We start from the raw sequence: 14,682 nt of genomic DNA, 5'->3' as shown, positions 1-14,682 counted from the left end.
CACGTGATCCGAGTGTGCGTCCGATTGTTTGGTGGTGTTCATTGTCATCATTTGTTTTACTGTTTACCCGGCCTTTAACAGATGACTTAAAAGTGCATCGGCGAATGTGGTTCATCTTTGCCGCATGAGCATTGGGGAAAAAAATGAAATAGTGTGGGTTGAAATGGAACATCATATCGTAAGAGAACACTGTTTTATTTTTCATGAAATCTTTTAATCATTTTCATCTGAACTGAACAACTTTCCAAGTGCTGATTTTGTTGGGCTGAAGCAGTAAAAGTAGAAAAGTAGAAGTAGAGAAAATGTTGATGTTATATACTTTGTAACGGCTACCCTTTATTTAAGTATTTTTTTTAAAGTCATATTTTTCAAGTAAAATGTGTCTGATCCGTCCACTTATCCTGTTCCATGTCACGGGGAATCTCCAGCCCAACCCAGCTTGACTGCGAACTTAATACAGAATACATCCAGGATTGTTTTCAATCGCACATCAAGAGACATACAATTCAATCTAGCCTTCACTCAAAGTGGGAATTTATCTCACGCTGGGTGCACAAAAGTCAACCATGTGTACCAGCATGTTCGCCGTTTGCAGTTTAATGGCATGAATTTCAATTCCATTCATAAACTTCAACTTTTGCTCAGGTTTATGATCACGGGATATGCAAAGTTGTTGGCCACAACGTAGTTGTATTCTCCGCTGCTTTCCACAAAACACAGACTTCACACTGTGTGTACCCATTAATTCTATTTGCATGTCCAGAGAGTGTCTGGGGTGTTGGTTTGTTGCTGAAGAATGCTTTCAGAGCACTCAAGAATGTAATCTGTAACTCTCTTTAGTCTTGTGGACGGCTAAGATCCCAGGACACCGCTCCGCCATCAGCCTGCCTCCCAAACAGATAAGAGTATATCTGGATCACACACATTGGCATATACTAACACACAGACCCTCATCACTTCAGCCTGTCTACACTGTGAACATCCTGGGAGGCTGAACTCTTTAATTTGCTCTGACCGGAGCATGTTGTGTCTCAGTGGACCAATAGCCACTGCCTCACCGCCAATGTGAAGGAGTGTGCGTGTGTGTCAGGGCTCGGTGCCACATTATGAGAAATCATTTGTGCGCAGCAGTGTCCCAGGGCAGGCTGCTTATCGGAGCAAGTCACTAGATGACGTGAGTAATTACAGATGATTCACCTTGAGGACTTCATCATCAGCATTCTTTCCCTCCCTGTCTGTCTTTCATCCTGACTTTCTCTGTCTCTTCTCTTATCTTTTTTGTCCCTCATATCGATCAATCCTTGCCTTTTCGATAAAACTCACATTCAATAAGGACATTGCAGCAGTGGTACCCCTGCCCACATTATTTATTTTCTAATACTTCTCACTCCCAGTGAGTCTTGCAATGTAACAGAGTACAAATATGACATTACGGTATTTAAGTAGAATTTTCACATAACGTCGCTGACATTATATATACATATATAATGGACACATAGTATCCATTATAGTCAATAATTCTTTGTTGTTGAGCACATTAGCACTTTACAGTACCATTTTTGCGGTGTTGTCTTTTTTAATATCATACAATTACGGTGATTGCCAGGCTAACTAACCTGTGCTAGCTCATTTACCAGCATGCAAAGCTGCACCACTGACGAAAACCAAACACGTTCAAAATTTAACAACATAAGAATTTTAAAAAAATTAAGGCAGCCCGGTGTTCCAGTGGTTAGCGCGTCTACCTCACAGTGCAGAAGTACCGGGTTCAATTCCACCTCCGGCCTCCCTGTGTGGAGTTTGCATGTTCTCCCCGGCCTGCGTGGGTTTTCTGCGGGTACTCCGGTTTCCTCCCACATACCAGAAACATGCATGGCAGACTGATTGAACACTCTAAATCAGGGGTGTGCAAACTACGGCCCGTTGGTCTTTTTAATCCGGCCCGCCGAAGATTGGTGCACAATTAAGGTTTGATTGCATTCATTTCGTTTGGACTTGTAATGACAGGTATTTCAACACCAGGTGGTGCAGTTACTTCAAGTTGCAGAGCACAGGGAGGGAGGGGAAGACGAAGAAAGAGGGAGAGAGTAATGACCATGGAAGGGAAAGTGATATATATCTGATTAAACGAAGCGGGTAACAAAGTACGAAAGACTCAAATCTACGAGACTTTGAAAAACAAGGAAGCGATTCTTACTCAGTCCGATTCTGGCAATTTCCATGCTCAGAGTGAATTGCTTGTGGCTCGAGTAAATGAACATTTCCTAGAATGGTTTGATTGTTATCATGTTAAAAACTTTCCGCAAACTGGACCGCTAATAAGAGTTGGAGAGCAGTCAAATGTGTAGAGCGTGAACAACAGGGGGCTCAGTACACATCCTTGAGGAGAACCGGTGCTGAGTGTGATGGTGGAGGAGAATGTTACATTATTACTGGTAAACAAAGACATTGTGCTATCTTCTTTATTTTCTATTTCTATTTCTAACTTTTGGCCCGGCCCTCCACAATATTTTCTGCTTCTCATTTGGCCCCCCCGGGAAAATAATTGCCCACCCCTGCTCTAAATTGTCCCGAGGTGTGAGTGTGAGCGCAAATGGTTGTTCGTCTGTGTGTGCCCTACGATTGACTGGCAACCGATTCAGGGTGTCCCCTGCCTACTGCTCGAAGATGGCTGGGATAGGCTCCAGCACCCTAGTGAGGATAAGCGGATTGGAAAATGGATGGATGGATGGATGGATGGATAAAAACAATCAATATTCTAACCGTTCACTCTTCGAAATGTTTTCACTTCCGATAGTTGTCCAAGAATAGGACAAATTATTTTTAACATAAACTACCAAAGTCAGGGCCAAACTATTACCATCATCGAATATATTAAAATTAACGTAGTACTTTAGTTTCACATCATCTCCAGCTGGCATGACATTGAAGAACACGGTCCTACAGATGCTCAAATGTCAAACAGCAACAATTGTACCCTCTCGCACGTTGCTCTGCCTTAAAACATGCAGAGTGCCGCGAGATGCGTCCACAAAACTTCTGCTCTACATACAATCCAAAAAAAGCAAAACACAGGAGCAAATCTTTGATCTTCAGTGAATTGAGGTAAAACAAAAATTGTGGACATCATGCATGTTGCAATATGACCTCAAATATTTTTGGTTGTTATTTAAGATTATTTTCAAAATTTCTGACGTAACAATTTTAATCCTATTCTAAAATATATGTTTTATTTTTGCATGCATATAATTGTGTAATGTTCTTTACTTTTCTCACTTAAACCAGTGTTACATACCTCGTTTTGGCCGACACCTTTCAAGCTTTTTCACTGTTCAGACAATTAATATATTTTCAATATAAACTTTAAAAAAATAATCAAATTAGAGCCTTTTACAGGGTGCCAGTCCCATATGTGACTGAGGAAAAACTTCTGGCAGCTCCTCTGAGCAAATGAGAATTATTTTAAGTCACAGCCAAAAACACTTAATCAAGGAAAAATAAGAAAATGTGCTCCTAAGTGTGTGTGTGTGCGTGTGTGTGTGTGTGTGTGTGTGTGTGTGTGCGCGTGCGCATGTGTGTGTGTGTGCGCGTGATTATGCGAGTGCGCGGGCCAACCCTGAGGCACAGTAGTCTAACCAGTTAGACAAATAAACTGAGCGAGAACCCAGTGCCGAGGCTTTGTAGTGGAGAGAGGCTGACAGATGAGCCTGCAAATGTTTTTTTTTTTAAACCCCAAAAATAGTGGTGCAAATTCATTTTTAAAAGCACACTTTGTGTGAAATTTGCATAATGCAATACCAACATTTTTGCTGTGGTTTGGAAAAAAAAAAAAACTTTTCTGTGGATGCATGCACTGATTATTGTTTAGTATCCTAGCAAAGCTACAGTATATCAGTTTTGTTTCTTACAATCCAAGCCTTTCTGTCAACACCTTATCGGCTAAGCAAGATTCAGTAACATTTATCACATTCTGAAATATTTTTTTCACATAGAAAATGTGTTGAAGGGCATTATTTTATTATTAACAGGGAAAATATTTTAATGGTACCTTTTCTTTTAATTCTGAATACTATGTAGGTATATGACTATATTCTATTATGACACTAATGATTTTAAATTTAACTGAGGTTGATTTTTTTTAAACCACACCGCAACAAAAATAGGTCCCCTACCAGAAGTCATTGTGGAATATCCTCTAATATCAAATATTGGTGTATTCAATATAACACTTCAATTGCAGTGTTTTCATTAAAATAAATAAATAAATAAATAAAGGGTGGTAAAATACCAGGTCAGTTTTGAATGCATATCGTGCCAGAAAGAGGTTAAGCATATTGCAAATTCCAGCAAAGATGCTTTTGTCCAAACAATCCAAAATCTCTTAATACCATAATCTTTCTTTTAATGAACACACACACGCACGCACACACACACACACACACATACACACATACACACACACATTATTACAATAAACACCAATACAAACATATTCTCTTAAGCATCTCGACCATATGGCGAGTGCTGAATGTTTATACCCTTCAACCTGTGAGATGAAGAATGGACCAAAACGTCGAAACAAAAGTGGGTTAATCTACACTTGTCTTATTCGTCTGACACAACAAAGAGAGAGAGAGAGAGAGAGAGAGAGAGAGAGAGAGAGAGAGAGAGAGAGAGAGAGAGAGAGCCTGTGGACATCAAGAAAAGAATCCTAGTCTGCATGCCGACATATCCCACACGAAATATCGTAATAGTGGAAATAACAGTAGCTCGTCAATGTCAGGAGGATCACATGTCTAAGTTCACTGGAGACAGAGGATACTCACCCCGTGTGACGGGTAGGAAATCCATCCTAACTCTCCTTGGCTTGCTTTAGAATCTAACAGGTTCACTGTCGGGGTGAAGAGAGAAAACAAAGAACATATGAGTGTCTAGTCCTTGTTAGCCCCAATTAGCCCTTATCTAATCCCGCAGGACAGATCCCCGACCTCAAGCACTCTAGCGCTGATCATGCCACTGTTTACTCAGCTGCGACACAATACACATATTCTGTGCTTGGCAACAGTAAAGGCAGAGTTCCTAGTGTCACGCAAGCATACAAGCAGAAGTTGCTAGGCACAGATATCAGAAAAGAAAACATGCGCCAATGGGGGGAAAAAAAAAGGGTCATTTATGCTCATGTGAGTTTCTGACCCCATTGTGCCCGTTGTCAACCCCCAACACCATTTTATACATTTGGGGGGGGGGGCAGCAATTTGGAGTTACTCTGCAATCGTTAGTTTCGGAAAAGATTCGATTGAGAAAACAGGTCAAGAGACACCGTCTTCCTAATTCATGTTCAGATGCACAATATACGGAAAGCTCAATCTTGAATAACATAAATGTGGTGGAAATTTAAATGAACTGGCATCCCCACCCACACCAATTGAAGAAAAGAATGCTTAGGAAGGACAGAGGTGCTTGAATTCAGCAAGATTCTGTTTTCAAAACAAAACAAAAAGACACATTTTCCCAAAGTGAAAAAGTCGGCATTCAGTATTCTTTTCCCAGAAGGACACTACAAAACATATGTGAGAAAACTAGTGTGGCTGAGTTACAGTTCCAGAATTTGGGTTCTGATTATTCATCCCAGGTTGACGGTGAGATGTGACGAGCAGTTTCTTGGCTGGAAAACACTCCGTTCTGTCAGCACTATTGGCAAAGTGGGGGGGATCAAACTTGACTGCAGACCAATTTTCATTTGCAATGATTATGTAGCAAGCATTTTATTTCTAATTTGTATTTACACAAATGGAAATATGTTCAAGTGAGCCAAGGAAAGAAATTTGCATTGACTCTGTCTGTGTGTGTTTTTTTTTCAAGTTTCTCAGACATGACTTGAATAAAGGAGACCATCTGATCTAAATGCCGTTTCAGGGGTCTGCATTTTAAAATGTGTTGGCAAGAGGCATCCCGACAAACCTGACACACGTACTATACACAAGCTGTCAACGTAGCGTGCCATGTAATTTCCATCTCAGGATTGCTGAGATGCAGGAAAAAGCCGTGCATACTGTGTCAGGAATATCCACACACTGCGCCTGGGATCTTAGCGACATCCACAAATAACTATTTAGTTGAACCTTGTATATATGAGATACATTTATTAGTTCCTTTCTGATGTCCCCCCCCCCAAAAAAAAGTTATGAGACTATTCTGCACTGTTGCGGGATTCACATTGGCCTCCTCTCTGAGTTTTTTCTTAAATAAAAGAAAATAATTGATAACGATATGGGAAATAAAGCAAGGAAATAATGTATGAGCAAGTAAAATCTTGGATTGCCCTCAGTAAGTCCAAACATAAAAGTGAACGGAAATGTCCCTAATGAGATTTAAATACAGACTAAACATTTTCTTATGAATATCTTACCATTATTCCCTAACTGCAAGCCTTTCAAAAATATGGCAAAATGTGAATTATTTTTGCTCCAAGCTATATTTTCAGCCCACCACGTCTATACCGTGTTGGTGAAGTTGCTGCCAAATTTGACGATTTTTTGTCGGTGTCTTGTAGGTTTTTGTCCAAATTCATGGAGCTCACATTGGCACGTGAACAAGTTTCTCACGTTACAGGAAAATTGTCCAATTTGAATGTAACATTGAATTTGCTTACCTACAGTTTCATATTACATTACAATGAGACGATCTCAATTTATTTCATCACACACAAGCAAATGCTATCTGTGCACAAATGTATCAGTAAGTGAAGCCAGACCCAAACGATACCAACCTTCTGTATGCAAATGCAGAATATACTGATGCTGAAGATGGTACAGTTTTGTCACAGTCCACACTCTGGTTTGTCAAACAAGATTTAGCCCACACAAGCAGTATTATGAACGACGACTCTCCACTCTCGATGAGTTCACCTTGTGGTTTCACACTAGAAGAAAGCTCCATGTATCTCGTGGTGTACAAAACTGAATTTGGATCCACCTGAACTGTCGCCTCTTTGGGCCGCTCCGCCAGTTGAGTGGCAGCAGACGCATTCTTATTGGAGTCTAATGAAGCTATCTGTTCATGTCAGATAATAGCAGCTCAGCATCCAGGGCCATCGCTTCCAATTTACATTTCTCAATGAGGCGAACCCACCACTCAAATTGAGCCAAGCGGGGGGAATTTGAGAGCAGAAAATTAAACAGCTCTTATATCGCATGCGGAGAGGAAAAAAAAAAACGCTCCATCCAGCTGCACCCGGCCGAGAATTCAGCACCAATAGTGGTTCGAATATAAACACTCAATTGGAGCACAGTTCCATAAAAATACACACATTCACATCAAAATACTCATCAAAGTATGCCCTCTTGAAAACATGTTTGTTTATAGTATATGCATATAGTCCACATACAGTACAAAACATACTAAACATTCTAAAAAGACAAACAAAGACCCGGACGTGCCCACGAGCAGACAGAGGCAGGCCCCTCATTCATGTAGGCACACTTAGCATGTTAGCATGTTAGCATTACGCAGCTAGCCCATACCCATCCGTGTGAGGGAGTGCCTCAAATCGGGAAACGGGAGCATTTTTAGAAAACTGAGACAGACTGGATGTGAAAATTTTCAGAGGTTGAAACAGGTATTGATATATCGTACACGCCTTGGCTGTGATCATAAAATGACCCGTGTGTTGGTCAAACAGCTATTTTAGCAATCAAAAATATCTTTTTTTCCCCCCTTTGTTTTAATTTTTTCTTCTACAGTAAGTCAGAAAAACAGCAATCATGGACACCACTTGTTGACGCCTAGTGAAATATTTGTAATATGCACTTCGCTATGGGTGCATTGTCAAGTTAATGATCTTAGCATTGATGTATTCGTCATGGAATTTCCTCTCATTATGTGGCACAAAATAACAAAATAATAACAGGAACTATTGGTGGACTCAGCTCAAAAGACCTGAGTAATAATATAGAATAGAATAGAATCGACAGATGCTCGAATAGATGCGCTATAGGCTCCCGCAAAGAGCTTTGTCTTGCTATGGCGGCGTGCATGTGCAGGTTGGCAGGCTGCGGTGCAGGCAAAGCAAGGCGACTTGTGTCTGTGTTAAAGGATGAAATGTTCACCTCCCATTATGAATAATTCAAATGCAGAGTTGCTCTGTCTGATGTTACTGCCGCGTGCCCAACCCCTCTGGCCCCATTCTTCTTTCTTTCTTTTTCTTTTATCGTCCCAAGCCCCTATACTTGTCATACACCTATACGTTCACAATAATAATGAAATAGAAATATATGGAGCACATGCACTACATAACTGTGGTTACCCACAAAAGGACCTGTCTGTTATCTACAGCACGTCCAATGTTCAACACGGTTTCGTGTCAGCGTCACTCGTGATTGGTTGTAACACGTGAGATTGCGCGTTTTAGGTGAATGGATATTTTTGAAGGTGTCTGTTTTTTAGCATCCCTCCAAAAAAAAAAAGGTACCATAGCTGATAAATGATGAACTTGCGGGACCAAAGCTGCCCATCGGCCGCCTAAAAATAGCTGGTCTCAGGCCTCGCGACATCCAGCAGCAAGGGCCAAATTCACACCAGCCGATACACTCGGACTCAACAGTAAAACTCAATGTTCAAGGGAGGAGGGTGCGTGTATGTGGGGGTGGGGGGGGGGGGGGGGGGGCGGGGTCATAGTTTCTTGACGTTCAGGCAATTCAAGGTGATATCCTCTAAATTACCCTCAATTACAATACATTTTAATCAGGAATAAAACAAGACCTGCATTACAGATTATGTTTTAAAAGTGTGGATCATGTGATATTATTAAAGAAGATCAAATTTAATCAATATTTGAGGACATAATTAGGTATCACAATTCTAATGTATAAATAGGTTAAATGCATAACGATGGCAAGCTCAAATTTACAAAGTCATGTAAAAGTATTTGTTGACATTAAAATGAGAAGTTCAACACATTAAGCATGGGACAGTTGCAAATTCACATTGCCTTCAATCAATCTTCATAATGATACAATCATTACATGACTGAAAAAAACGTAGGTTAAACTGGCTGTTGCAATTTTTTAATAAAGTCACTGCAAACTTTTTTCTGCAACTTAAAAGCCGTACAAACACACACACACACAACACATAAACACACACACACACAACACACGCGCACACTCAGTACTTGCAATGTTGAGTGATAAACAAACAAAAATAGAGAATGTGACAATCGTGAAACAGGGTACTCCCTCTTTTCGATTCCTCCATTAATTATTTTCAGCTCATTTGAAAACATGCACGCTCGCACGGGCGCACTCACACGCCCGCACAGCAACACACGCGCACACACAAGCACACACACGCACACGTTGAATATACGTACAAGAATACACTAATGGAGAAATTTGCTTTAGAATGTGTTCTTCGTGGAGTGATTTTAATTCAACTCGATCTTGTGGCATAAAAAAAAATCTATAAAACATCATTTTGAGAGTTCCCCGACCCCCCCCCCCCCCCCCAGATGTAATTATTTATTTATTTAAACTTTTTTTGGTTTGTTTGGTAAACTCACACTGTATGTTAGTTTTATTTTAAAACTAAGATAAAAACATTCAGGCCTAAATAGTAAATCAAAGTAAAAGTTTTTGCACCTCCAAAAAAGTTAACAAGAGTTCAACTCCTTCGCTTAATTCTGTGTACTGGCAATAAAATTAAGGGTGTAAACGATTCTCGCGGTGACAAGATTTGCTGTCTCAGTCGCGATGCAAACTCATCACACAAGGTTTAGGTCTGTTTTTTTTTTCCTGATTGTTGATGTCCCACGTGAATAAGGGACACCATTAATTATATGTCAAACTTTTTTTAAAACTCCAAGTAAGTCAGTTTAGCCTGATGATCAAAACTCTTCAGGTCCATTTTTAAAACATGTTTTGCGGTGTTCGAAACCACATTCAGAGATTACATTGACGGCCTCACACCTGTCACTATCTTTCCCAACCAAATGGGTTCCAATATATTTCCAATATATATTTTTTAAAAGTGCGTACACAGACATAAAGTAAGATTATTGTGGTTGCTCGAAGTAAATATATTAAATGTAATCATTGTAGAATTGACAATATGAAACGGTTGCACGTTAATTTATGCACGGCAACACTCGCAATTTATCCAGCAAGCGCGCACTCGTCTGCTTGTTGTTTTGATCTCTCTGCAAAATACAGTTCCAAATAATAAGTGCATGCGTTAACGATGAAACCCAACAACCTTTTTTAAAAAAGTTAGTATACAAAGGAGAACATGTGCGACTTTCACTTGTTTGCAGAGCAATATCCAGTGTTTAAACAGGTGACTACGTCCAGTGGACCGCATACTTCTCCTTCTGTCGCCTTTTACACAGCCCCCACATACTGTGGACTAGTGGCAAAGATGGGAGGGGAAATAGGAATGACTCATTTCGAGTCATATGTACCGTTATTTGTTTTCGTGTGATGAGTTAGAACGCTTTGGGATTTATAGGCTACAAACTTCAGACGCGCGTTACAAAAGCACCAAACATAAATGGCAGATAATTTGAGCGATGTGTGTCAAAACAAAAAGGACAGCGATTTGCGAGTATTTATACCAATGTGGCTTTCATATTGTTGACTTCTTAAAAATAGGAGCGCCCAGACTGCAAATTTTACGTGGCTGGTTGAACAGAACAGATCAGCGAACCATGTAGTTTCTTTTGAGTTTTTTTTTCTCCACCGCCGCGGTATAACTGCGATGTCTTGGCGACGTGTCTGGTCGGCAATCCGTACATTCTCCCCCATTCAAGCACTTAATCCTTATTGGAGCGATAATCTGAAATTACGGAACTCTTGTTTGTCGTGTTTGTGTCTATTGTCACGTTTCAGTGTGCACAGCGTTCAGCGAGAAATACAGATGGATTTATACTAAACATTTCATATGACAGACAGTAAGTACATCACCTATTACATTGTTGTGTTTTTGGTTGGAATGACAACCATTTGGACAAATCGGGACACCAGCGCAAAACACCAAGCAAAGAAGTGAAGCACGCACGCACGCACGCACACTAAAGAGCACATGGACAAAGAAAAAGAAGGCAGACTTTTTGCTTACCTTCATTTGGAGGGTAAACGATGGTGAAAGCTGGAAGCACGAGAGACAGTAAAAGAGGTAACATGAAAAACTGCGATCGCGAATTGCAATCCATGGCGGTGCATCAGAGGTGCATAACTCCATGAAGCCACTGACTGGTCTGAGAGCTTCGAGTACACGCGCGGCTCTCTCCCACTCTACAAACCCATGCCGACGCTTTTCCGCAGGGTCCTACAGAGTCGGCAAGAGAACGCAGTAGAAAAAGAGAGGGAGAGAGAGAGAGCAGCAGATACTGGTCAATTTCAACGTACCGGTCAGTCTAGATCAGGTGACTGCAACATGCACAAGTGTTGACTGAATAAAAAAAATTGGCAAATCTGTGTTTGACTTACAAATTAAGGTAATTAAAATTGCAGTTTGCATTCATGAAACCATTAAACTGTAATAAATACAATTGTTGGCATTTTATTGCAAAGGATGAATTTGACAGTTTCTGAAACAAACAGAAGGAAAAAAATACATTTACACCACTCCATATGATGATACGGTATGCAGTGAAAGCAAAGGAAAATTTATGGACAGACAGAATTAACCATTGTCCTTCAACGCTATTCCTGTTTTCGAGGTTTAGCCTCCCTATGGTGCACCACAATTTTACAAGTGTTGTTTTTTTGTTCATTTCTAATTTACTCTGCACAAATTAATTGGATTGTCTTGACTGCTGCCGCTCAAGCACTGGTCCTATTCCACAAGTCCCACAAATGGCAGTAATGCACGTTTCTAAATTTCTTTTCACAGAGTTCAACAGAAACCCAAAAAAGCTGAGGAAGTTCCAGCCACCCCTCCAGGGCTCGGAACTACAATACAGTGTGGCACCCCGATTCAAAAATGTAACTCGTTTCTTGACTCTGTTCACGAACCAAATGGTTTGTGAATCGATGTAATGGTTCCCATTGAAATGAAAGGAAATGCAATTAATTGGTTCCATCCCTATAAATAAGTTGTATTCACCTTGCATTTGTCTGTGTGTTGCGAAAAATAAATATTGTATATAAAAATAAGTTAAAACACACTTTGTTGAAGAAAAAACATTGTGTATTTTGGTTCACAGACTTGGCACAAATAATTGTGCCAAGTCTGAGCCTTTTCACACATGGCATTGTATGCTTGGGCAATAGTGATGCAATACGGGGTCTAATGGCCATTTTGGTCGAATGGCATCCATGATAAATGGAAAAAAAAGTTGTGTAGATGCACACTGAAAAGGTGGCTTAAAATGTAAGAAAGGGGAGGGGATTTTTACAGTGAAACATTGGACCAGGAAGCTCTGCTAACACTATCATATTGACAGACTTTCACCTCTCTTTGGGCGGCTAACATTCACGGGCAGGCACCGGTGTCTCTGATCCTGCGGCTCCTCCTTCGGTGCAGGGAGTGCCGTTGAGGGCCTAAGACTTCTTTGCATCCACCAAGGATGACTGTTTTTTTTTTGGTTTGTTTGTTTGTTTGTTTTTTAAACTTGACAAAGTGATGGTATTCCGGCTCTGGCCTTTCCTGTGTGGAGTTTCCATGGTCTCCCCGTGCCTATGTGGGTTTTCACCGGATACTGTGATTTTCTCCCACATTCCAAAAACATGCATTGCTGGTTAATGGAACACTCTAAATTGAAACCCTTGCACTGAAGAAAACCCAACAATGGTCAATGAAGTTGCTTGTAATTAACAAGAGTGGAATTTGTCGAAGGCAACTGTAAGAATGTCCTTTGGACAAATGAGACAACAGCTGATCTTTTTTTGCAAGTCACACAAGCTCTTCATTTACCGGCGACAAAATTAAGCATACAAAGAAAATAAGACTGAAAGTCCAGTGAATACGTGGAGGAGGCTTGGATACATTCTGGGGCTGCTTTGTTGCATCTGATACAGAGGATCTTGAATCTGTGCATGGTACAATAAAATGTCTAGACCATCAAGGAATCCTGGAGCTAAATGTGCTGCCCAGTGTCAAAAAGCCCATGCGCCCATCAATATCTTAAAACAACCAAAAGTGGCCTTCGATAAGCCTTGATCTAAAGCCTACTAAACATCTGTGGAAGGAGGCGAAACATACAGTTTGGAGAAGTCTGAAAAAGTGGGAGAATGCAAGTGCATAAGTGTGATTGAGTTGCTGTGATCGCCTCAAAACAAAATATGAAGTTAACGAAAATGTTGTTCCAGTCTGGGTTTATATGTTGTCATTGTTTTTTAGTCGTTGTTGTTGTTTCTTTTTTTTGTTTGTTTTTTAACAAATCTATGAGACCAAAAAACGGTTCTGGTGTTCATTTGTTAATTTACTGTATTTCTAAAGAGTTTTTATTAAATTTGTCAGGTTTCAAATTATCTCTGAGTCCTTCTACAAGAGCATCAGCAAGAGTATACACATAAAACCCACTTTAATGCAGTGTGTGTGTATGTGTGTGTGCGTGTGTTTGTGTGTGTGTGTACAGGCATTCCACTCACTATGAAAATCCCCAATTTTTCCCTCAGTCCTAAAGTCAAGGTCTGAAGTTTTCAGTCTGGCTGGAGTTTTCCCAAAAGTGTGTTTTATTGCCTGACACTTTCAGTGACCAAAGTTACTTGTCGACAGTGGAACAAACCACAGAGAAAAAAAAAACATGGAAAAGGAAAATACATTTTTGTGAAAATGGCTTAACACGCTGGTTTCATGAGTAAATACTAAATGTGTGACAAAACAGATGGCGGTGCATACATCATGCACTCCAATCTAACTAGGAGCAAAAAATAAATAAATAAAATAAATAAAAGCACAATAATCATTGCCATTAAAAGTACAAGTAAAGACAAGGAAAGTAAGAGTTACTTAAGAAATATTTAGAGTGGCTAGGTGGAAAGATTAGCAAATAATCAACAACAATCCAAAATTAAACTGGTTTATCAATGAACATATGAAGCTAAAAGAAAAAGTACCCACCTTCTCTTCTACAGTACATGAAAACTCCTGTATTTGACAGCTTTCTTTTTGAAGTTCAAATGTTCAGAATTAAGCTTGATTGGGTGTAAAATGAGTACACTAAGCATTGACCTTGAGTGATTTGGACTTGAAGCAATAAACAAAACATACCAAAATGATTCAGGAAAATCCCTGTAAATTTTCGATGTTGCGGTATCGTGCAATTTGTCTTCGTTTTAAGTCTTCCTTTGGCCTAACAAAATGTTCTTGTGTTTCAAAAAGGCACTCTATAGAAAGACCTTTGGGACTGACGGGGATATTTAAGCATTTCTACGGTTATAATATACTGTATTGTAAATCAAATGTAGAGGATAGGACCAAACGATGGTGGTTTGAAGAGGATACATCCAATCTACACAACCGTGCAGGCGAAATCTTTTGGCACTGAGGGATATGATATCCTACTGTGTGCATGTTTCTGCGAGGGCCATTAGGGGCCCCCGACACCACTCGACTTGATCCGCAGCAAAAGCCTGCACGGACAGTGTAACGTCAGGGTCCGTGCAGGGACACCAGCTGTTGTGGTGGGGGGTTGACGGCTGCAAAGGCATTTGACGTATGGACAAAGTTAGAGGAGACAGC

General features: G+C 40.3%; 1 protein-coding gene across 3 annotated transcripts in view; it reads right to left on the bottom strand.

Annotated features, from left to right (window-relative positions):
- Positions 1 to 11,277, bottom strand: part of epha3 (eph receptor A3) — an 85,929-nt gene extending 74,652 nt beyond the window's left edge. For all 3 annotated transcript variants that reach the window (XM_086122940.1, XM_086122937.1, XM_086122939.1), the window contains exons 1-2: positions 11,113 to 11,277; positions 4,827 to 4,891 (exon numbers count right to left, since the gene is read on the bottom strand). In XM_086122940.1, coding sequence (XP_085979066.1) covers positions 4,827 to 4,891; positions 11,113 to 11,206 — 159 coding nt within the window. In that variant the 5' untranslated portion in view covers positions 11,207 to 11,277. The remainder of the gene's footprint in view (positions 1 to 4,826; positions 4,892 to 11,112) is intronic.
- Between the last annotated feature and the right edge of the window lie 3,405 nt (positions 11,278 to 14,682).

The sequence above is a fragment of the Hippocampus guttulatus genome, chromosome 11, assembly GCF_054856545.1.
Source record: "Hippocampus guttulatus isolate MCC_2025c chromosome 11, RoL_Hgut_1.0, whole genome shotgun sequence".
NCBI classification, from domain to species: domain Eukaryota; kingdom Metazoa; phylum Chordata; class Actinopteri; order Syngnathiformes; family Syngnathidae; genus Hippocampus; species Hippocampus guttulatus.
Note: the sequence above shows the minus strand (reverse complement) of the source record. Positions and strands in the feature narration are given on the sequence as shown.